Source organism: Electrophorus electricus, chromosome 19 (genome assembly GCF_041902795.1).
Source record: "Electrophorus electricus isolate QZ-2024a chromosome 19, ASM4190279v1, whole genome shotgun sequence".
In the NCBI taxonomy this organism is placed as follows: domain Eukaryota; kingdom Metazoa; phylum Chordata; class Actinopteri; order Gymnotiformes; family Gymnotidae; genus Electrophorus; species Electrophorus electricus.
This window is the reverse complement of record NC_137515.1, coordinates 4,939,638-4,964,215: the sequence shown is the minus strand read 5'-3', so window position 1 is coordinate 4,964,215 and position 24,578 is coordinate 4,939,638. Positions and strand designations below refer to the sequence as shown.

The 24,578-nt window shown below is 39.7% G+C and overlaps 2 protein-coding genes and 1 pseudogene across 12 annotated transcripts in view; all 3 read right to left on the bottom strand.

The window, feature by feature from the left end:
* LOC113588740 (protocadherin gamma-C5-like) overlaps positions 1–24,578 on the bottom strand; it is a 206,808-nt gene that overhangs the window by 105,332 nt on the left and 76,898 nt on the right. The window contains exon 1 of one of the 11 annotated variants that reach the window (XM_035535488.2): positions 10,207–13,108. The exons of 7 other annotated variants lie outside the window; for them this stretch is intronic. In XM_035535488.2, the coding sequence (XP_035391381.1) occupies positions 10,207–12,648 (2,442 nt within the window). In that variant the 5' untranslated portion in view covers positions 12,649–13,108. Of the gene's footprint in view, positions 1–6,819; positions 9,821–10,206; positions 13,109–24,578 lie in introns of those variants that run through there. 3 more of the 11 variants (XM_081702178.1, XM_081702169.1, XM_081702174.1) reach the window with 3 other exon arrangements.
* On the bottom strand, positions 13,464–16,297 carry LOC118242835 (protocadherin beta-16). Its single transcript, XM_035535730.2, has one exon. The coding sequence runs from the start codon at positions 16,019–16,021 to the stop codon at positions 13,529–13,531; it is 2,493 nt and encodes an 830-aa protein (XP_035391623.2). The 5' UTR covers positions 16,022–16,297; the 3' UTR covers positions 13,464–13,528.
* LOC113592003 (protocadherin gamma-A7-like) lies at positions 16,421–23,985 on the bottom strand (annotated as a pseudogene).

The following is a 24,578-nucleotide window of genomic DNA, read 5'->3' as shown; positions in this document are numbered from 1 at the left end:
AAAGGTTACCACAGGTAAAATAACCTTTTTTACATACCTAGACATATCCTGCTGGTAACTTAGTTTCCATTATGGGGTTTTTGCTGCAGACTATTTGGCTCTAGTAGCTTGAAGAGCAACTGGCTGTAGTGCAGTTAAGGATTGTGGGTATTTGTCTTTTGGTCAGCTGAGGTTAAGAGACATTTGGTTGTGGGGATAAAGTGTATAGATAGCGTTTGGTTGTGAGAGTAGTTATAGTTGAGGAACAGATATTTGCTGTTGGAGGGAAGTTGCTTTTGAGCGTCATTTTTATATAGGACCATACTTTTGTTTGAGGGGCTATTTGCTGTCAGGCTCATTTTAGTTAAGGGGCAACTGGCCATTGGTTACCTGTGGATAGGGGTATTTTGCTATGAGGGGGCAAAAACGTGCCCCCTCATAGTACTTTTAGAGGCTATTCACTGTAGAAGTATTTTGGTTAACAGACAATTAACTGTGGAGCATTTTAGGTTAAGGTGTACATAGCTGTTGGGGATAATGTAGATAGTTTGGGGATTTACACGTGGATGTACTTTTGCCTGGGTGGCAATTATTTGGGGTAGTTATTATTCAGAGCTATTTGTCTGATGGGATAGTTGTAGCTGAGAGGTATTTTGGTATGGGGATAGTCCTTGTTCAGGGCTATTTTGCTGGTGGAATAGTTGTGTTTAGTGGCAATTGGGTGTGAGGGGGTATCTTGCTTTAGAGGCAATTTCCCGTGGGGTAGTAATGATTGAGAGGTATTTTCCTCTGGGTTTTTTTACTTTTAAGGGGCATTTTGTTGTGGGGGACAGCTTTTGCTTAAGATGTTTTTGGTGGTGAGGTAGTTGTGGTTCAGGGGTATTTTAATGTGAGGATTATTCTGGTTAAGTGGCTGTTGGCTGTGGGCTAGAAGAAGTGGAGCAGTATTTTACTATGGCAGTAGCTGTGGTTGGGCACTGTTTCACTGATGGAGTAGCTGTGGTTGAGAGATATTTTTTTTCTAAAGAGGCTATGCATTGTGGGGAGAATTCAGGTTGTGGGTTATTTGTAGCTGAGGAGCATTTGGCTGGGGGTTAATTGTGGCTGAGAGGTAGTTGGTTGCCAGGCAGTTATGTTTGAGAGCTATTATGTTTTTTTTTTGTTGTTTGTTTTTTTTTGTTTTTTTTGTGTAAAATTTTTTTTTTTTTTTTTGTAAATTGCCTTGGTTGCACCCTATGGTAAGCAAAAATGTTCCAAATCCTATACCTTTGTCAAAGTGAGACTGTATAGGCTGTCATGGAATTTGGTCAAGATTTCTGCTGTAGAATCTCATTTAGTGTGACTTGCAAAAAATGTATAAGACCACTATAAAACTGTAAAATTGGCTTTACTCTCTCACATTCTCACTCACAATCTCACTTACACACTCACACTCTCACTCTCATTAATTATTTCATTGTTAAGCCAGCAAAATCCAAAAGGGATGCTGAAGCATTAATGACACAGTGTGTCCTTGTTACTTAAATGAATGTTTTTGAATAAAAGTTTCAGGTGATACTAAAATGGTCATTCAAAGCTAAATGATTAGTCTTGAAACTCATGCCATTTGGGAAAACATCTATATTCCTGAATTGACTTAAATACATGTGTACTACCATGTACTGCAGTCTACTTACATGTGTACTACAGTGCACTTAAATGCTCAACTTGAAAAAACCTTCAGCTTCATTCAGAGGTAAGACACATTGTTCCTTAAATCTAACTTTAGATTTATTCTTCCACCTGCCTCCTTTGCCAATTCTATAGGTCAAAACTACATGCTGTCATATGCTGTTGTGTTTCTAGGCACTTCTATTAGGTAACACAAGAAAGGGGTTCAACGACCAGCCAGGACAAGGTGGTCTCAGAGAAGATGAGTAGAATTTCTTGCAGTTAATCATTATGTCTCCACTCTCCCGAACCATCTCATGCACTATCAGTGGGACTTCATTTAGGCAAACAGGGTTTCACATATTCACACTAATGCACTAATTCAGACTCACTCAGACACAAGTTTATTAAGTAATCGTGGTTTGTGCAATTTTTTTTAAATACTTATTTTTTGTTCTTTACAGCTGTGAAGAAAAGCATGCATTCATGTATATTCTTAAAACAGCATATATATATATATATATATATATATATATATATATATATATATATATATATATATATATAGTAAAATACTTATAGCTTCTTGCTGTTTTAAGAATATACATGAATGCATCCTTTTCTTCACAGCTGTAAAGAACAAAAAATAAGTCTGTGAAGAAAAGCATGCATTCATGTATATTCTTAAAACAGCATATATATATATATATATATATTAGTTTTTACAATGCACCCACCAACCATAAATACACCTTGACTTCAAACACATCAAAACCATCAATACTCCCTTCAGCATATTTTACCATTTTTAGTATATACTGCTTTTAGACATTATGGTCATACACCACTGCCTGATGGCCTAAGACTATTTCTTATAAAAGTCAACTTCAGACCTTTCATTTTACTCAGGTTTTTGGCTGTATATTCTTTCTCAATTTTTAATACATACTGACAATCTTTGTCAATTGTACAATTTTTCCACTTACCTTGAAATACTTTTCCTTATACATATAAAATAAAATACAAATGCTAATTGATTAAAACTTAGGTTGCATTTATAGTATTTGACAGATGCGCATATAATTAATCTCAAATGGGCTACTAAAACTCATGATGTAAATTCTAAAGTATGTAAACATTGTAGCATGAATAAGTGTCATGTAGCAAGGCAAGATGCTAGCGCGAGTGAAAGTATAAAACAAAAGTTTAAAGAAAACGAAAGTAAAGAGGCACTGAAACAATAAGCAACTATAATAACAACATTACGTACATCGAGCAATATACGCAAGAAAGTCGAGACTTTTATACACATAGTAAACACTAACCCACACGGAAGACAGGAAACAGTAGGAATATATACAAGACGGAATTTGGGATAGAAACGTAGGATCAGGTGAGACTGGAAACACACTAATGAGTAAGAATGAGAGAGTGGTAACATTCAAAAACATGAAACCACGTGCTGAGTAGCACCACATGGACGGGAGTAAAGGAAAGTTACAATAAGTTAATTTGTCCTTACCGATTCCGACGAATCCTTATCTTCTAAAAAGAATTTTCCCTTAGGTGTATTCTGCGTAGTCTTTGTAAAACTCGGATCAACCAACAAAACATTTTGTCCTCCAAGTGTAGAATATTTGCAGTCACTTTTCCTTGAGTCATTCGTCATGCACACGTCATAATTATACATATGCGGCAGAGTTCCGGTAACTCCTGAGTCTGTTTAACCGGGTGGATAGTACGGAATAACTGGGAGATTGGACTGATAGAAGATGCGGGATTGTCTCCACCTGTATATCTTCACTGATATTATTACAAGTAAACAAGTTATGAAAAGGAAAGATACAGCAGCGAGTGCTAAAACTAAATAAAACGTCAGGTTGTCGTTGTACTGCTTTTCATGCGTAAAATTGAATTCCGAGAGCACTTCAGGAAAACTGTCCGCTACAGCTACATTAATGTATACTACAGCTGAGCGAGAGGGCTGTCCGTTATCCTCCACAACAACAGTGAGCTTTTGTTTCACAGCATCTTTATCAGTGACCTGGCGCACAGTTCGTATCTCTCCGTTCTGTGGACCCACTTCAAACAGCGCCCTGTCTGTGGCTTTCTGTAGTTTGTAGGAGAGCCAGGCATTCTGTCCAGAGTCCACATCAACAGCCACCACTTTAGTGACAAGATAGCCAACATCTGCTGAACGAGGCACAATCTCAGCCACCAGAGAGCCGCCAGTCTGTACTGGGTAGAGAACCTGAGGAGCGTTGTCATTCTGATCTTGAATTATAATGTCCAAAATCACGTTAGTGCTGAGCCGAGGAGAACCGCCATCCTGGGCTCTCACGCTTATCCTAACATTCTTCATTTGTTCGTAATCAAATGAGCGCACGGCGTATACCACGCCGCTATCAGCGTTTACTGAAACGTAAGAAGCCACAGGAGACCCAGCAACAGTTTTGTCCTCTAAAAAATAAGAGATGCGCGCGTTCTGGTTCGAATCCGCGTCATGAGCGCTAAGGGTGAATATGGACAAACCCGGAGAATTGTTTTCAATTACATTCGTAGTATAAACATTTTTTAGAAATCTCGGAGGATTGTCATTGACATTAGATAATTTAAGGTTCAATATCACCTTATTAGAGAGGCCAGGAGACCCTGAATCGGTTGCTGTTATAGTAATATTATATTCTGCAACACTTTCGCGATCTAAAACAGCATCAGTTGCTAACGTGTAATAATTTCGTAATGACGACTGCAATTTGAATGTTATATGTGGATTAACTGTGCAGATAACAAGACCATTGTCTCCAGCATCTAAATCTCTGATGCTGAAAACTGCTATGGTTGTGCCAAGAGAAACATTTTCATTCACTGGATTAGAAAATGACATTACACTAATAGTCGGTGCGTTATCATTTACATCAATTAATTCTACTGTTACTTTTGCAGAATCTCCCAGACCTCCTTGGTCTTTGGCTTCTATGTCAAACTCAAATTGCCTTGTCTTCTCGTAATCCACCATACCACTTAAGGTAACCACACCCGTTTTTTCATCCAGTTTAAAAATGTCAACAATTGTACTTTTAATATTAGCCAAACTGTATGAAACTAAACCATTAGTTTCACTATCAGCGTCGCTTGCCTTAACAGTCGTAATGTATGTCCCTCTTGGTGAATTCTCCGCTATAGTTGCTCTATAAACAGTTTGGTTAAAAACTGGTGCGTTATCATTCACATCTAAAACAGTAACCTCTATTTTCACGTTACCGGATCTCTGCGGAGTTCCTCCATCAACCGCTGTGAGAGTGAATGCGAGTCGTGGGTGTTGCTCTCTGTCCAAAGGTTTCTGCAACACCATTTCAACATATTTTAAGCCACCTGGCCGCGCGTGCTGGTTAACTATAAAAAAATCGTTGGATGACAAAATGTATTTTTGGAGAGCGTTTACTCCTACGTCTGGGTCATCTGCGCTGCCCAGTAAGAAACGAGCTCCCGTTGTGGCCGATTCGCTTATTTCGAGATTCATTTCATCTTTTAGAAAGGTCGGAGCATGATCGTTCACATCTAATATTTCCACCGTTATATGATGCAGTTCCATAGGGTTGTCGAGTATGATTTCGAATGTGAAGCTGCACGGAGTGATTTCAGCGCAGAGCTGCTCTCGGTCTATTCTCTCCTTTACCACCAGGGTCCCTTTGTCTGTGTTTAGCTCCGTGTATTCACCGTTCTCTTCGGACACGATGCGCGCCCGGCCCGTTCGCATTCTTTTTACATCCAGACCAAGATCGTGCGCGATATTCCCAATAACTGACCCTTTCTTCAATTCTTCTGGAACAGAGTACCGAATTTGAGCCAAAACGTTTGTAAACGCACAAATAGTCATGACGAATAATACTTTCCACTGAAGTACACGATTATAACAATCTATGTTTGTGAACGAACGCTTCCGATTCCTGTCATCCACGACCATGTTTGCCAACTAAGTGCTTAACGTATGAGAATCTATTTGTAAACAAAAATAATGATAGTCGATTACAAAGTTAACAGATCAAAATTTCGTGTTAATGGCATACATGGACCGTGTCATGTCGTCGACAGCCCTCCACTGTATGCGCTCAGCTAACGGAAAGAGCCTAAAAATGGAGGCAGCACTAATTCCTTTATACCATTCCTTCCAGTTCATTGATCAACAGCGGCCCTCGGAGTTGAACAAGTGAAATAACACAATTATGAGCTTCTCTCACAGGCTGGAAAAACATAAGAGAGCAGGTGAGGAACTGTTATGCGGACTCCATGAGTTTTAAACTTTAAACGACTGAAACAAAATAATGTCATATATTTTAGTATATTTGAGAGCACATAGTAAATGCACTCCCTTCTACAGAGGTTCTCATGCTGTCATAACAACTCGACTAAGCAAGAAAGAGCAGCAAAAAACTCAGGTGTGTTGGAAAGCCGTAAGTGATTTATCATAACAAATTAAATCAAGAACCGCTGGCCTACACATACTACACTGTCGCTGTCCAGGGGATCTAGTGCTGAAATGAGCAAGACAGTACTTACTGCAAATAGCATCATTTACTAAACTTTCCTCTAACAGCTTCTGTCTCAGATGTTGCAATATCACAAAATACGGACATCTGCTTAGGTTCACATTATTGGCAATATAGGACAGAGGAAAGTAAAGCTCTACAGGAAAATATATGTATCGAGGGCTTGGAAGCAGGGGACATAGGTGACACTACACAAAGCATGCAAAGAAGGCTCAGGAACACTAATTATTATAATAGGTTTTTTTATATCCATTGTTAGGTCTTTAAAAGTTTATCATTTATTCTAAAGTGGCTGAATATCTGCATCTGTTCCTTTGGCATTCTCATTAAGCTCTCATCTAAAACTTTCATTTGATATATGAGTACTATGAGTGCCCAACATCTCGTGCCCTTCTAGTCCCACACTATATTATCCCTTTAAAGTGATAGGCAGTTGTGTTAATAGAATCACTAGTCAGAATGAGAGGCATGATCTATCAAAGCCATGTAGTTAATTTGGTATTTAAATATACAGCATTTTTATGATGACTGTGTCCACAGCGACTTAAAGAAGTGCTTGCTTACTTTAAAAACATAGCTTCAAACAGTAAGTATAAATAACTCACTATACATTACTTTGAATAATTTAATGTACTCTTACCAATTGCAGGCGATCCTGATCTTCTAAGAAGTCATTTTCCTTCATTGCATGCAGCATGGTGTCAGTGAAACTTTGGTCAACCACTAAAACCTTCTGTCCACCAAGTGTAGAATATTTGCAGTCACTTTTCCTCGAGTCAGTTGTCATGCACACGTCATAATTATACATATGTGGCAGAGTTCCGGTAATTCCTGTGTCAGTGTAACCGGGTGGATAGTACGGAATAACTGGGAGATTGGACTGATAAAATATTCGAGAATGTCTCCACCTGTAGATCTTCACTGATATTATAACAACTAAGCATGTGACAAAAAGGAAAGAAACCACAGATAAAGCTAAAACTAAATAAAATGTCAAATTGTCGTTGTATTCTTTATCATGCGTGAATTCCGAGAGCATTTCAGGGAAACTGTCTGATACAGCGATATTAATACTGACTACAGCTGAGCGAGAAGGCTGTCCGTTATCCTCCACAACAACAGTGAGCTTTTGTTTCACAGCATCCTTATCGATGACCTGGCGCACAGTTCGTATCTCTCCATTCTGTGGACCCACTTCAAACAGCGCCACTGTCTTCAAACCACTGTCTGTGGTTTTCTGTAGTTTGTAGGAGAGCCAGGCATTCTGTCCAGAGTCCACATCAACAGCCACCACTTTAGTGACAAGATAGCCAACATCTGCTGAACGAGGCACGATCTCAGCCACCAGAGAGCCGCCAGTCTGTACTGGGTAGAGAACCTGAGGAGCGTTGTCATTCTGATCTTGAACAACAATTGTCACCGTAACCTCAGAACTTAAAGGAGGGGACCCTCCATCTCTGGCCGTCACGTTAAATGTTAAAGTCTTCATTTGTTCATAATCAAAGGCTCTGATGGCATGTATAACGCCGCTATCTGAATTTATGGTTATAAAAGAATTTACGGAAGGGTTAAGCCTTGTATTAATATCCTCCAAGAAGTACGCTATCTGCGCATTTGGTCCCGAGTCACCATCAATTGCCTTAACAGTCAGTACAGGCACACCCGGAGAGTTGTTCTCAAAAACAAATGCCCTATACTCCCCAGAAACGAAAGCAGGTGGATTATCATTCACATCAGAAATCTTCACGTGTATTATTTTCCTAGTGCGTTTTGCAGGGCTTCCTTGATCAGACACGACAATGGTTATGTTGTATTCAGCAATACTTTCTCGGTCAAGATTGTCATCCGTAATTAGGGCGTAGTAATCAGTAAGCGATGGCTGTATTTTAAACGGTATATTCTCATTTATTGCGCATTGCACGAGCCCGTTTTTACCAGAATCTGCATCCTCTACATTAATAATTGCTACGGTTGTTCCTAGTGGGGAATTCTCAGGGAGTGTGTTTGAAAACGACATGAGCTGTATGTTGGGGGAATTGTCGTTTTCATCAATAACATCTATAACAACCTTGCAGGTATCTGCAAGACTCCCTTTGTCCATAGCTTTGATATATAAAATATACGTTTTTTCAGTTTCATAATCTAAACCGTGCAACGTTGTAATATCCCCTGTTTCCGCGTTAATCTCAAAAACATCCCTGGCTTCTTCACTCGCTTGCGCAAAAGAATATGACACTTGTCGATTTATTCCTTCATCAGCGTCAGCGGCGTTTACTGTCGTTAAGACCGTGCCAACTGGAGAATTCTCCGTGATCTCTGCTTTATAAAGTGACTGTTTACACACTGGAGCGTTATCGTTAACATCTAATACAGAAATATGTATTCGAACAGTTCCGGATTTTTTAGGTGAACCCCCGTCATGTGCAATGAGAACTAATTTAAGTTCATTCCGTTGCTCTCGGTCAAGTTCATGCTGCAATACCATTTCTACATATTTATTACCATTAGCCTGGTTACTGACTTCCAACTTAAAATGTTCTGTAGGACTGAGAGCATAGCTTTGAATTCCATTCATACCTACGTCCATATCCACAGCGCTGTCCAAATGAAAGCGTGTCCCAGATGCCGTGTTTTCGCTAATGTGCAAATTTACAATATCTTTGGGAAATTTTGGAGCATTGTCATTAGTATCTTGCACTTCAACAATGACACGATGCAGCTGAATGGGGTTTTCAATGATGAGATCAAAGCTGAAGCTGCAGGGCGTTGTTTGCTTACAGAGCTCCTCTCGGTCTATCCTCTCCTTCACTACCAGAGTGCCTTTGTCTCTGCTCAGGTCCACATACTGCCGACCACCCTTTGTTACAACCCGAGCTTTTCCCGAAATGAGTCTACTTATCTCTATTCCCAAATCCTTCGCGATGTCGCCTACAAAGGAGCCTTCTGGCATCTCCTCCGGGATAGAATATCGCGCTTGGCAAAACACGACGTCCGTAACGAACACACAGAGAATAAAAACCACAGTCTTCCATGTTAACTGCGTTGTACTCGTCCGACTGCGATACATCAAACACGAAGGCAAATAAACCATCGTCACTTTCAGTTTGTCCTCGAAATTTAAAAACTGGGAAAAGTGTAAAATAATAATTTGGAAAAACCAGTAATCGGACTATATGCAGCTGTTCTCGTCATAGCACAAAAAGACAGAGAAGCGCATAGCTCATACATTACAGAGTAGGAAGGACGATAGGGTTGTCACGCTTGCCTGCACAGTTGCTGTCCAATAGCGGCACTTAGAGTCTAAATCCAGAAAACGCACGGATGCAAGAGGGGAGAACGATCCTTCTGTGTTTATCTTATATAAAAGCCGAAAACCTTAAGAAAAGCCCGTAGTGTCAATATGTGCACTCCAGATCTTGCTCATTTTAATGAAAAATAAATACAAAACGTATCACTTTAAGGATCAACCATACTATTTAAATGCCCCTTATATCAACATCATTGGCGAAGAATGACCTCATTTTTACTGTATTATTTTTTGGTATAATAAAGCAAACATCATACGTTGAAGAAGGATTGCGTAGGCACAACCACGCTGCAAAATCAACCATTATAAATGCTTACAGTGACTAATAACCATTGCCGAAGCCACATGAAAAGAGCAACATCACCAGAGGAAAATAAACAAAAACATGTGAGATCAGCAGCTCTATGGGAAAGAAAAATGCGAAACTCAAACTATATTCTTCAAATAAAAGCCCTATCTGAAATTACTGAAGGAACTTATCTATTAGTCCTTTCCTATATGAAGTTAAACGTATATAACCATAACCATATATATATATATATATATATATATATATATATATATATATATATATATGCTGTACTGCCTATTATGTAAACTAAGATCTACTTATCACTAATATAAAAAGAGATGTAACAAAAGATGAAATGATGAGGAGCCATGACAAATTTAGAAACAAAAGAGGGTCAAACTGCCATACTGAAATATCAATTTTCCTACCATTTCTGGCGAATCTGGATTTTCCAGGAAGTCCATTTTCTTCGTCTTGCGTTCCATAGTCTCCGCGAAACTTGAATCCACCACTAAAACATTTTGTCCACCAAGTGTAGAATATTTGCAATCACTTGTTCTAGAATCAGTCGTCATGCACACGTCATAATTGTACATGTGCGGCAAAGTTCCAGTAACTCCTGCGTCTGCATAACCTGGTGGATAGTACGGAATGACTGGGAGATTGGACTGATAGAAGATGCGGGATTGTCTCCACCTGTATATCTTCACTGATATTATTACAACTAAACAAGTTATGAAAAGAAACGAAACAGCAGCGAGTGCTAAAACTAAATAAAATGTCAGGCTGTCATTGTACTGCTTTTCATGCATAAAATCATTGAAATCTGAGAGCACTTCAGGAAAACTGTCCGCTACAGCTACATTAATGTTAACTACAGCTGAGCGAGAGGGCTGTCCGTTATCCTCCACAACAACAGTGAGCTTTTGTTTCACAGCATCTTTATCAGTGACCTGGCGCACAGTTCGTATCTCTCCGTTCTGTGGACCCACTTCAAACAGCGCCCTGTCTGTGGTTTTCTGTAGTTTGTAGGAGAGCCAGGCATTCTGTCCAGAGTCCACATCAACAGCCACCACTTTAGTGACAAGATAGCCGACTTCTGCTGAACGAGGCACAATCTCAGCCACCAGAGAGCCGCCAGTCTGTACTGGGTAGAGAACCTGAGGAGCGTTGTCATTCTGATCTTGAACAATGACTGTCACCTTAACTTCAGAACTTAAAGGAGGGGACCCTCCATCTCTTGCTGTTACGTTAAAGGTCAAAGTCTTCATTTGTTCATAATCAAAGACTCTGATAGCATGTATAACGCCGCTATCTGAATTGATCGAAACCAATGAATTTACTGGGTTTCCTTGTACTTCACGATCTTCCACAAAATAGGACAATCGGGCATTTGGCCCCCAGTCAGCGTCGCTGGCTTTAACGGTCAATACAGCCACACCCGGAGAGTTGTTCTCGGTAACATACGTTCTATACTCATCAAAATCGAATACGGGAGGATTATCATTTATATCGGATATTTTAACATTTAACTTTTTATTGCTGTGACGAGCAGGGATTCCTTGATCAAATACCAGAATGGTTATGTTGTATTCAGCTATGCTTTCTCGATCAAGATTTTCATCCGTAAGTAACGCGTAGTAATCAGTAAGCGATGGCTGTATTTTAAACGGTATATTCTCATTTATTGCGCATTGCACGAGCCCGTTTTTACCAGAATCTGCATCCTCTACATTAATTACCGCTACGGTTGTTCCCACTGGAGAATTCTCAGGAAGTGTGTTTGTAAACGACATGAGCTGTATGGTGGGGGAATTGTCGTTTTCATCAATAACATCTATGACAACTTTACACGTATCTGCAAGACTCCCTTTGTCCCTTGCTTTAATGTTTAATATGTAACTTTTCTCATTTTCATAATCTAAACTACGTAACATTGTAAGGTCTCCTGTTTCTGGATCTATATCAAATAATTCTCTGGCTTCTTTACTAGCCTGAGCAATCGAATATGAGATTTTTCCATTTACCCCTTCGTCAGCATCAATAGCGCTTACAGTTGTTAAAATTGTGTCAACTGGAGCATTCTCTACAACATCAACTTTGTACACGGACTGCTTACACACAGGGGCATTGTCATTAACATCAAGTACAGAAATATAGATTCGAAGTGTTCCGGATTTCTTAGGTGATCCACCGTCGGACGCGGTTAAAACTAGTTGTAGGGCCTCACGTTCCTCCCGATCCAGCTCACGATGCAAAACCATTTCTACGTATTGGCTTCCGTCAGCTTGATTATTTATTTCCAGTTTAAAGTTATCAGTAGGCGAAAGTGCATAGCTTTGAATTCCATTTATTCCTACGTCCATATCCACAGCGCTGTCCAAAGGAAAGCGTGCTCCAGATATTCTGTTTTCGCTAATGTCCAAACTGACGGTATCTTTAGGGAATAAAGGTGCGTTATCATTTATATCTTGCACTTCAACGGTGACGCGATGCAGCTGAATGGGGTTTTCAATGATGAGATCAAAGCTGAAGCTGCAGGGCGTTGTTTTCTTACAGAGCTCCTCTCGGTCTATCCTCTCCTTCACTACCAGAGTGCCTTTGTCTCTGCTCAGGTCCACATACTGCCGACCACCCTTTGTTACAACCCGAGCTTTTCCCGAAATGAGTCTACTTATCTCTATTCCCAAATCCTTCGCGATGTCGCCTACAAAGGAGCCTTCTGGCATCTCCTCCGGGATAGAATATCGCGCTTGGCAAAACACGACGTCCGTAACGAACACACAGAGAATAAAAACCACAGTCTTCCATGTTAACTGCGTTGTACTCGTCCGACTGCGATACATCAAACACGAAGGCAAATAAACCATCGTCACTTTCAGTTTGTCCTCGAAATTTAAAAACTGGGAAAAGTGTAAAATAATAATTTGGAAAAACCAGTAATCGGACTATATGCAGCTGTTCTCGTCATAGCACAAAAAGACAGAGAAGCGCATAGCTCATACATTACAGAGTAGGAAGGACGATAGGGTTGTCACGCTCGTCTGCACAGTTGCTGTCCAATGGCGGCACTTAGAGTCTAAATCCAGAAAACGCACGGATGCAAGAGGGGAGAACGATCCTTCTGTGTTTATCTTATATAAAAGCCGAAAACCTTAAGAAAAGCCCGTAGTGTCAATATGTGCACTCCAGATCTTGCTCATTTTAATGAAAATAAATACAAAACGTATCACTTTAAGGATCAACCATACTATTTAAATGCCCCTTATATCAACATCATTGGCGAAGAATGACCTCATTTTTACTGTATTATTTTTTGGTATAATAAAGCAAACATCATACGTTGAAGAAGGACTGCGTAGGCACAACCACGCTGCAAAATCAACCATTATAAATGCTTACAGTGACTAATAACCATTGCCGAAGCCACATGAAAAGAGCAACATCACCAGAGGAAAATAAACAAAAACATTTGAGATCAGCAGCTCTATGGGAAAGAAAAATGCGAAACTCAAACTATATTCTTCAAATACGCTTAAAAGCCCTATCTGAAATTACTGAAGGAACTTATCTATTAGTCCTTTCCTATATGAAGTTAAACGTATATAACCCTAACCATATATATATATATATATAGATATATATATATATATATATGCTGTACTGCCTATTATGTAAACTAAGATCTACTTATCACTAATATAAAAAGAGATGTAACAAAGGATGAAATGATGAGGAGCCATGACAAATTTAGAAACAAAAGAGGGTCAAACTGCGATACTGAAATATCAATTTTCCTACCATTTCTGGCGAATCTGGATTTTCCAGGAAGTCCATTTTCTTCGTCTTGCGTTCCATAGTCTCCGCGAAACTTGAATCCACCACTAAAACATTTTGTCCACCAAGTGTAGAATATTTGCAATCACTTGTTCTAGAATCAGTCGTCATGCACACGTCATAATTGTACATGTGCGGCAAAGTTCCAGTAACTCCTGCGTCTGCATAACCTGGTGGATAGTACGGAATGACTGGGAGATTGGACTGATAGAAGATGCGGGATTGTCTCCACCTGTATATCTTCACTGATATTATTACAACTAAACAAGTTATGAAAAGAAACGAAACAGCAGCGAGTGCTAAAACTAAATAAAATGTCAGGCTGTCATTGTACTGCTTTTCATGCATAAAATCATTGAATTCCGAGAGCACTTCAGGAAAACTGTCCGCTACAGCTACATTAATGTTAACTACAGCTGAGCGAGAGGGCTGTCCGTTATCCTCCACAACAACAGTGAGCTTTTGTTTCACAGCATCTTTATCAGTGACCTGGCGCACAGTTCGTATCTCTCCGTTCTGTGGACCCACTTCAAACAGCGCCCTGTCTGTGGCTTTCTGTAGTTTGTAGGAGAGCCAGGCATTCTGTCCAGAGTCCACATCAACAGCCACCACTTTAGTGACAAGATAGCCAACATCTGCTGAACGAGGCACAATCTCAGCCACCAGAGAGCCGCCAGTCTGTACTGGGTAGAGAACCTGAGGAGCGTTGTCATTCTGATCTTGAACAATGATTGTCACCTTAACTTCAGATCTTAAAGGAGGGGACCCTCCATCTCTTGCTGTTACGTTAAAGGTCAAAGTCTTCATTTGTTCATAATCAAAGACTCTGATAGCATGTATAACGCCGCTATCTGAATTGATCGAAACCAATGAATTTACTGGGTTTCCTTGTACTTCACGATCTTCCACAAAATAGGACAATCGGGCATTTGGCCCCCAGTCAGCGTCGCTGGCTTTAACGGTCAATACAGCCACACCCGGAGAGTTGTTCTCGATAACATACGTTCTATACTCATCAAAATCGAATACGGGAGGATTATCATTTATATCGGATATTTTAACATTTAACTTTTTATTGCTGTGACGAGCAGGGATTCCTTGATCAAATACCAGAATGGTTATGTTGTATTCAGCTATGCTTTCTCGATCAAGATTTTCATCCGTAAGTAACACGTAGTAATCAGTAAGCGATGGCTGTATTTTAAACGGTATATTCTCATTTATTGCGCATTGCACGAGCCCGTTTTTACCAGAATCTGCATCCTCTACATTAATAATTGCTACGGTTGTTCCTAGTGGAGAATTCTCAGGAAGTGTGTTTGTAAACGACATGAGCTGTATGGTGGGGGAATTGTCGTTTTCATCAATAACATCTATGACAACTTTACACGTATCTGCAAGACCTCCTTTATCCATTGCTTTGATATTTAATTGATAACTCTTTTCAGTCTCGTAATCTAAACTGTGCAACGTTGTAATATCCCCTGTTTCCGCGTTAATCTCAAAAACATCCCTGGCTTCTTTACTTGCCTGCGCAAAAGAATATGACACTTGTCCATTTATTCCTTCATCAGCGTCAGCGGCGTTTACTGTCGTTAAGACCGTGCCAACTGGAGAATTCTCCCTTACCTCCGCTTTGTATAGAAGCTGTTTGCACACCGGGGCGTTATCATTAACGTCTAATACATAAATCTGAATTCGAACGGCACCGGATTTCTTAGGTGAGCCCCCGTCATATGCAGTGAGTGCTAATGTAAGTTCACTACGTTCTTCTCGGTCTAGCTCATGCTGCAATATTATTTCTACATATTTGTTGCCATCAGCCTGTGTGTTTATTTCTATGTTAAAGTGATTAGTATTACCGAGAGCATAGCTTTGAATTCCATTTATACCCACGTCCATATCCACAGCGCTGTCCAAAGGAAAACGTGTTCCAGATGCCGTGGTTTCGCTAATTTGCAAAGTGACGGTACTTTTAGGAAATATCGGTGCATTGTCATTTATATCTTGCACTTCAACGGTGACGCGATGGAGCTGTATGGGGTTTTCAATGATGAGATCAAAGCTGAAGCTGCAGGGCGTTGTTTGCTTACAGAGCTCCTCTCGGTCTATCCTCTCCTTCACTACCAGAGTGCCTTTGTCTCTGCTCAGGTCCACATACTGCCGACCACCCTTTGTTACAACCCGAGCTTTTCCCAAAATTAGTCTACTTATCTCTATTCCCAAATCCTTGGCGATGTCGCCTACAAAGGAGCCTTCTGGCATCTCCTCCGGGATAGAATATCGCGCTTGGCAAAACACGACATCCATTGCGTACACACAGAGAATAAAAACCACAGTCTTCCATGTTAACTGCGTTGTAGTCGTCCGACTGCGATACATGAAATACGAAGGCAAATAAATCATGATCACTTTAGGTTGGTCTTCAAAATTTAAAAAGCGGGAAAATAATAAAATAATACTTTGAATAAACCGATAATCGGACTATATGCAGCTGTTCTCGTCATAGCATAAAAAAGACAGAGAAGCGCATAGCTCATACATTACAGAGTAGGAAGGACGATAGGGTTGTCACGCTCGTCTGCACAGTTGCTGTCCAATGGCGGCACTTAGAGTCTAAATCCAGAAAACGCACGGATGCAAGAGGGGAGAAAGTTCTTTCTGTGTTTATCTTATATAAAAGCCGAAAACTTTAAGAAAAGCCCGTAGTGTCAACATGCGTACTCTAGATCTCTCTCAATTTAACGAAAATAAATACAAAACGTATCATTTTAAGCATCAACCATACTATTTAAATGTCCCTTATATCAACATCATTGGCGAACAATGACCTCATTTTTACTGTATTATTTTTTGGTATAATAAAGCAAACATCATACGTTGAAGAAGGACCGCACAGGCACAACCACGCTGCAAAATCAACCATTATAAATACTTACCGTGACCATTGCCCAAGCCACATGAAAAAGCAACATCACCAGTGGAAAATAAACAAAATCATTTGAGATCAGCAGCTCTATGAGAAAGTAAAACGCAAAACTCAAACTTTATTCTTCAAATAGGCTTTAAAGCCCTATCTGAAATTACTGAAGGAACTTATCTATTTGTTTTTTCTATATTTACTCATCAATAATATAAAAAAAGATCAAACTTAGGATGAAATAGTGAGGAGCCATGAAAAAATTTGAAACAAAAGAGGGTTAAACTGCAATACTTAAATATAAATTTTCCTATCATTTCTGACGAATCTGCTTTTCAAGGAAGTTCATTTTCTTCATTTTGCATTCCAGCGTCTCTGCAAACCTTGAATCCACCACTGAAACATTTTGTCCACCAAGTGTAGAATACTTGCAATCACTTGTTGTAGAATCAGTCGTCATGCACACATCATAATTGTACATGTGCGGAAGATTTCTGGTAACTCCTCTGTCTGTGTAACCGGATGGATAGTGCGAAATGACTGGGAGATTGGACTGATAGAAGATATGGCATTGTCTCCACCTGTAGATCTTCACTGATATTATAGCAACTAAACAAGTGATGAAAAGAAAAGAAACAGCAGCGAATGCTAAAACTAAATAAAATGTCAGGTTGTCATTGTACTGCTTTTCATGCATGAAATCCGTGAATAGAGAGAGCACTTCAGGAAAACTGTCTGCTACAGCTACATTAATGTTAACTACAGCTAAGCGAGATGGCTGTCCATTATCCTCCACAACAACAGTGAGCTTTTGTTTCACAGCATCCTTATCAGTGACCTGGCACACAGTTCGTATCTCTCCGTTCTGTGGACCCACTTCAAACAGCGCCCTGTCTGTGGCTTTCTGTAGTTTGTAGGAGAGCCAGGCATTCTGTCCAGAGTCCACATCAACAGCCACCACTTTAGTGACAAGATAGCCAACATCTGCTGAACGAGGCACAATCTCAGCCAGCAGAGAGCCGCCAGTCTGTACTGGGTAGAGAATCTGGGGAGCGTTGTCATTCTGATCTTGAATTATAATGTCCAAAGTCACGTTAGTGCTGAGTGGAGGAGAACCGCCATCCTGCGCTCTCACGCTTATCCTAACATTCTTCATTTGTTCATAATCAAATTAGCGCACGGCGTATACCACACCGCTATCAGCGTTTACTGAAACGTAAGAAGCCACAGGAGACCCAGCAACAGTTTTGTCCTCTAAAAAATAAGAGATGCGCGCGTTCTGGTTCGACTCCGCGTCATGAGCGCTAAGGGTGAATATGGACAAACCCGGAGAATTGTTTTCAATTGAACAATGGTTGTTACCTTAACTTCAGATCTTAAAAGGAAGGTACCCTTTTAAATGTAAAGTCTATTTGTTTTTATTCAAAGCCAGCTGGAGAAAACTCCCTGACTTCTGCCTTGTGAAATAATTGTTTACATATTTAATATTAGCCTCTAATGTAGAAATGTGAAATCAAACTTTGCCAGATCTTTAAGGTGAGCCCCCATCATGTGCAAAGAGAACTCATTTTAGTTCACTGTCTTCCTGCTACAAAATCATTTATATTTATTTCCTCACCCTGGACATCTATCCTGTTTGCTTACAGAGCTCCTCTTGGTTTATCCTCGCCTTCACTACCAGAGTGCCTCTCTATTCCCAAATCTTTGGCTGTATTAACTATGAAAGATCCCTTTGGAATTCACTCTGTGACAATTTGACAAAAGACAATGTCCATTCTGTAAACAAACTGAATTAAAAAGTATCATATCCCATCTTATCTGCATTGTAGAGATCTGATGGTAAGCAGAGACACAAGGGCACAACTGAGCCATTGAGCCATTAAAACAGTTGTCCTTGAACTATCTTCAGAAAAGGGGGGAAATTAAGTAATACAAGAATGAAACCAGGTGAAGGCTGACTAGTTAGAGTAGAGAAAAACCAAAACGCTGGTACCTCCTAAACAAAAAGCATCAATATTAAAGAGTAAGGGGTACTATGGCAGTTTTGCTTTCTGCTTGGAGCAACTGCCATTCAATAGCAACACAAAATGCATGGCTTCAAGACATGTCCTGGTAAATTTAGCCCATGTAAATTCAAACTTGTTATTGAAACTCTACAAAATGCTTGCACTGTCAACATGGCAACAGGCAACATCCATTCAGTAAACACGGAAAACGTTAATTGGAATCTGCCATTTTAACTATTGTGGAACTACAATACAAGCAAGCAATCTTGATTATCCAATTGCATTTGAACAAGAAGTTAACCACACTGGAAAAACTGTAGTGGAAATAATGCTTATAATACTTTATTCTAACCCTCTGTAGCTTTAGAGGAAAAAAATCAGTATAGGTTATGAAATATGAAGGCAGTAATTCTGTGGATTACCTATGAGTAATAGTGCATTGCATTTTTCCAAATGAAATAGATGTTAACTTGAAAATGCGCATAAATAACACTGAGTTCGCAGTTAAAAATGGACTTATATTAACCTGCATGATAATATAAATTATTTTAAAGAGTACAAAGAAAAAGAATAAATCTAAAGAGACCAATACAAATACTTGCCCAACACAGGAGCTAAATATGTATAAAAAATGATCATCCTCCAAGTTTGTGCACACGTACACACACGTACACACACACGTACGTACATACACACACACACACACACACACACACACACACACACACAAAACACACACACTTACACACCTGGCAAAAAGGTACATATCCCCATGTAATGAATGTTATGAGTGAAACATTTAAACATCTACTTATATAAACTGGCTCCTCCTCCTCCTAATTAAGAAGAACTTATTCCGTGTACTTTTTATTATGTGTATAATTTTGAATATCTCTACATCTCTTACTACAGTACACTGCAGTTACTCACCTGGAATGAATAGATAGATAGATAGATAGATAGATAGATAGATAGATAGATAGATAGATAGATAGATAGATAGATAGATAGATAGATAGATAGATAGATAGATAGATAGATAGATAGATAGATAGATAGATAGATAGATAGAGAGTTGGTGGTGGTTTTGTAAAGTTGTGTGTGTGCAAAGAGCTGCTGAAGAGTCTCTAGGACACCAAAAAGAACACAAGCATTAGGCTACTATGTTGTGACTACATGGTTTGGAGGCTTACTTAATGAGAACTTGAGAAAGCTTGCTGTAAACCTCTCCTTTAAACAGTGTAGCATATAGCCAGCAATAAGTTGACAGTTTAAACTTGAAAAGTTGTAAAATCTGCATTTCAAGACATTATATGTGAGCAAAACATTTCTGATATTTGGAAATATGACGCAGGCAGCAGATGCACTGTTTTTGCATTACAGAACGTCCACATATGAGTGATACAGGTAATGTGTCTGTAATACAGGAATTGTGTCTATGATTTAGGCAATGTGTTAACAGTATTGTCACAAACTGCTTGTGAAACAAGGTTGTGACTTTACTTCCCTTTCACGGATTATGTTGTTAGGCAACTTTGATAATCAGCTACAGTTAAGATAGCAAGAGATTTTAATATGTTTATGGCAACCTACTCCAGCATCTCAAGGGTTCAAACCCAATAAACCCAAAACTATGTAGATCTAAATTTAAGGTACAAAAACATCAAAGTGACCTCAAAGTGTTCCAGACTCAGGACACATCTACAGAGTCAGAAAACCACAGTAGCAAAAGCAAACATAATGCAATATTGCCCGACAGAGTAAAACATTAGTAAAATATGAGTTCATACACCCTTACTATAGCTGTCTCAGCTTCATGCTTGTGCTTTCAGTGTGTAAATAGCACTAAGAGGGGAAATGTGAAAAAGTCAATGCATGCAGGAAAGGTGAGAAAAGGTTACATCTTACCTGCTGAAGCGTAACCGCAGGTGTTCCATCGATAAGGACATGAAAAGGAAAGAGAACAGCAGAGTCAGTCTTATACAGTAAAGACTGTTTTTTGTGGCTCATTCCTCCTTAACTGTGCTGCTCTGAAAAAATGATCACATAAAAAAGGAGAAAAAAGGCTGTAAAAGACAGTAGCAGAGTCATGATTTAACACAAGAATGAAACAAACAAGCAAAGAAACAAACAAGCCCAAGGAACTCAAATCCAATTGAGCTGTCCTGAGATATGCAGAAACACAAGCAGTAACTGTCAGTTTGTACTGGGGAAGGGTAGGTTTATACAAAGATAATAAAACCGATCAGTGATTACTCAGCAATAGCACACACAGACCAGTATGTGTTGTGTGATCCAGTAAAGTACTTTCTGTCTCCCGAAAATAAAGAAAAAGAGAGAGAGAAGTAAAGACTCAATGAAACCTGGAGCCAAAGATATGTACATTTATGATTATGAATGCAGACTTTATGAAGCACTATGACCTAGATATCACTATGAAACATGCTTGCTTTGCACAAGAATACTGACAGCAACATTTAATACTGAAAATTTGCACATAAACATGACAAAAAAAAGAATAAGTATGTACATTGAAACAAACAACTTTAATGCACAAAAAGGGTCTACAAAGAAAGGGCAAAATCAATAATAAAACACCACCAAGACCAGTTTAAAGCCACCAGTCTTTTTTGGTCTACTACAACTTTCAGATGTTCTTTATAGTGTAATCAAGAAGGAAGGTAATATGAATATAAAAATTTGCATGTTTGCACATCAAGCCTATAAAGACTTGATTTATCAAATCAAATTGAAAATTGATGAAGGAACTTAATAAAGGAGAAAGGATTTTCTCACCTCTTCAGAATCTGCATTGCTCATATTTGGAGCAAAGGGATTATTATTGTCTACTTCCAGAGTACCACCAGCAGGAAGTGTATTCTCGCTGTAAGAAGTGATAAATTTGAAGTCACTGGTGCGTGAGCCTGTTGTTAGATACGTGTCATAGTTGTAAGAACTGCGGAGAGTTCCAGCTCCCTCCACCTCTGCATAGTTGGGAGGGAGATACGCGCTGGGAATGGCGACTGCTCCATCAAACAACAGTCTGGGCTTTCTCCTGTGACAAAACCTCACAGCCAGGATCAGAATAATGAAAGTCAGAAAGAAGGTGGACACAGAAACGAGTGCGATGATCAAATATGATGTTAGTTTGGAATTGCTCTCCTCATAAGTCATGTCTTTAAGTTCTGGAACTTCAGCGAGGTTGTCAGAAATAAGTAAATACACAGAACAGGTAGCAGAGAGAGGAGGTTGTCCATTATCTTTCACTGAGATAATGAAGTTCTGCTTCATGCTGTCAGATTCAGTAATGTCCCTCAGTGCCCTGATCTCTCCACTATGGAGACCAATGGTGAAAAGTCCCAGATCAGTAGACTTCACAATCTGGTATGACAGCCATGCATTCTGTCCAGAGTCAGCATCCACAGCAATCACCTTGGAGACCAGAGAGCCTGACAGAGCAGCTTTAGGGACCATCTCAGTCATTAAAGATTTTCCCTCAGGAGCAGGGTATAATATCTGTGGAGAGTTGTCATTCTCATCTGTTATGAACACACTCACAGTGACATTGCTGCTGAGTGGAGGAGAGCCATTGTCTCTGGCTACAACCTGAACTTTGAAGTTTCTGAACTGCTCATAGTCAAATGACCTCACAGCATGGATAACCCCTGTGTCTGCATTAATGGATATAAATGAGGACACTGGAACACCATTGACCTCACTTGGCACCAGAGAATACAGTACTGTGCCATTCTGCCTCCAGTCTGGGTCTGTCGCACTAACAGAACAGATAGAGGTGCCTGGTTTGTTGTTTTCCATGACATAGGCACTGTAGGATTTCTGATGAAATACAGGTGGGTTGTCATTGACATCTGCTACAGATAAATGAATTGTCATGGAGGAAGATAATGGTGGAGAACCTCCATCAGTAGCAGTGATAGTGACATTATAATCTGACTCTGTCTCTCGATCCAGCATATTTGTGGTTGCCAAAGAAAAGTAATTTTTGATGGAGGGATTTAATTTGAAAGGGACATTTTGCTGAATGGAGCATCTGATCTGTCGATTATCTCCTGAATCTTTATCCTGAACATTAATAATGGCCACCTCCGTGCCTACGGCGGCGTTCTCTGGTATGGGGTCGTTCAGTGATTTCAGAATAATTCTAGGTGCGTTGTCATTTAGGTCAGTGATATCTATAATAATTTTAGCAGTGGACGCTAAACCAGGTCCATCCTTGGCCTGCACTCTCATTTCATAGTATGTTTCCTCTTCATAATCGATATTTCCGATAACCTTAATCTGACCAGTCATCTTGTCAATAGAAAATAATTTTGCTGCTTTATCAGATATACGACTAAATTCATAACTCACTTCACCGTTCGCTCCCACGTCATCGTCTGATGCGCTTACTGTAACAACTGTGGCACCCAACGGCGCGTTTTCAGCGAGAGAAGCTTTGTACACAGACTGGCTGAAAACCGGACTGTTGTCATTAGCATCCAGCACACTAATGTGGATAACTACAGTACCAGACCTTTGTGGGGTGCCGCCATCAGTAGCGGTGAGTATTAAATTAATTTCCTTCTGTTGTTCGCGATCCAGCTCTTTCTCCAACACTAGTTCAGCGTGTTTGCCCTGCTCTGCGTTCTCATGCACTGATAAAACAAAATGTTCGTTTCTTTCAATTGAATATCCTTGAACCGCGTTTTGTCCAATATCAGAGTCATGGGCTTCGTCCAAGGGAAAATGTTCACCTTTATCGGCAGATTCGCTTATTTCAAACGTAATCCGATCGTTAGGAAATCCTGGGGCGTTGTCATTTATATCCTCGATTTGCAGCGATATGCGTTGTACTTCAAGCGGATTTTCCAACACGAGCTCATAATTTAGAATGCAAGACATTCTCGACCCACAAAGCTCCTCTCGGTCTATTGTTTCCGCCACGACCAAATTTCCACTATTCAGATTAATATCGCAATAACGTTTCGTGCTGTCGTCTGTGTCTATCCGAGCCTTTCGAGTAGACAATCGTTTAGCATCGATTCCGAGGTCCTTCGCGACATTCCCAATCACATACTGGCGCTTCGTTTCCTCTGGTACCATATAATTCAAATCTCCATGAGCGGCGTAAATGAAAATACACATATAAATGAGTATAAGTGGAGGTATAAACCATGTTCTTTCCATGCTCATAAAGTTAAAAAGCCTAATTTGTTACAAACGTGAGTTAATCAATAAGAGTTTTCTCTTCCGAAACCTCCACCAGAATAAACAGCCTGATGCAGAGTTGGTTCTCGTTGTCGGTGGGTGCTCGTGTTTAATATAAGATGAGAGGAGAATTAGTTTAGTTTTACTCTGTTGGTGAACAGCGACCCTTTGAGTATTCTTAGTATACTGCACTTGAAAGTGTTTCACCGGTAATCCATTCTTTTCCTTATGTGACAACAGGACTGTTACACAAATAAAACGTCTGTTTTTGTCCTTTGGTTGGTTGTATTTGTTGGACTTTTGTTTGGTTTTAGATAAGACCAACCATTCCAACAGATATAAAATATGTGTCTAAAATCAGTAAAATACTATGGAATCATATAGAGTATTATACTTGATATTATTAAATTCGAGTTAACGAATTCCAGTTTTTGAAGACAGGCGCTGTCCACGAAAGCGGTTCTGAACTGTTACCAACATGGCAAAGTGGTACATGGTAAAACTATCCGTCCAGTCACGGAAATATCAGATGCTCAGTTATAGCCGATTCAATTTATTGAATTCTACACGATGACACGTCAGCGCCGTGTATTTGAAATGATCCATCCTATTTTTGGTGATATCGACAGATACAGCAGTGCATTTTACATGACTTATTTTAAACCTCAACACTAAGGAGACACTATTTCATAATTTTAAATCCATTCTAACTACACGCTTAGCAGTTGACCTCAGTGGTCTTGAAATGTCATGGTGTGTACACAATTCATGCTTCCTAACATATAGAACTACACAGCTCATATATTACACTGTTCAAATTAGTCATGTT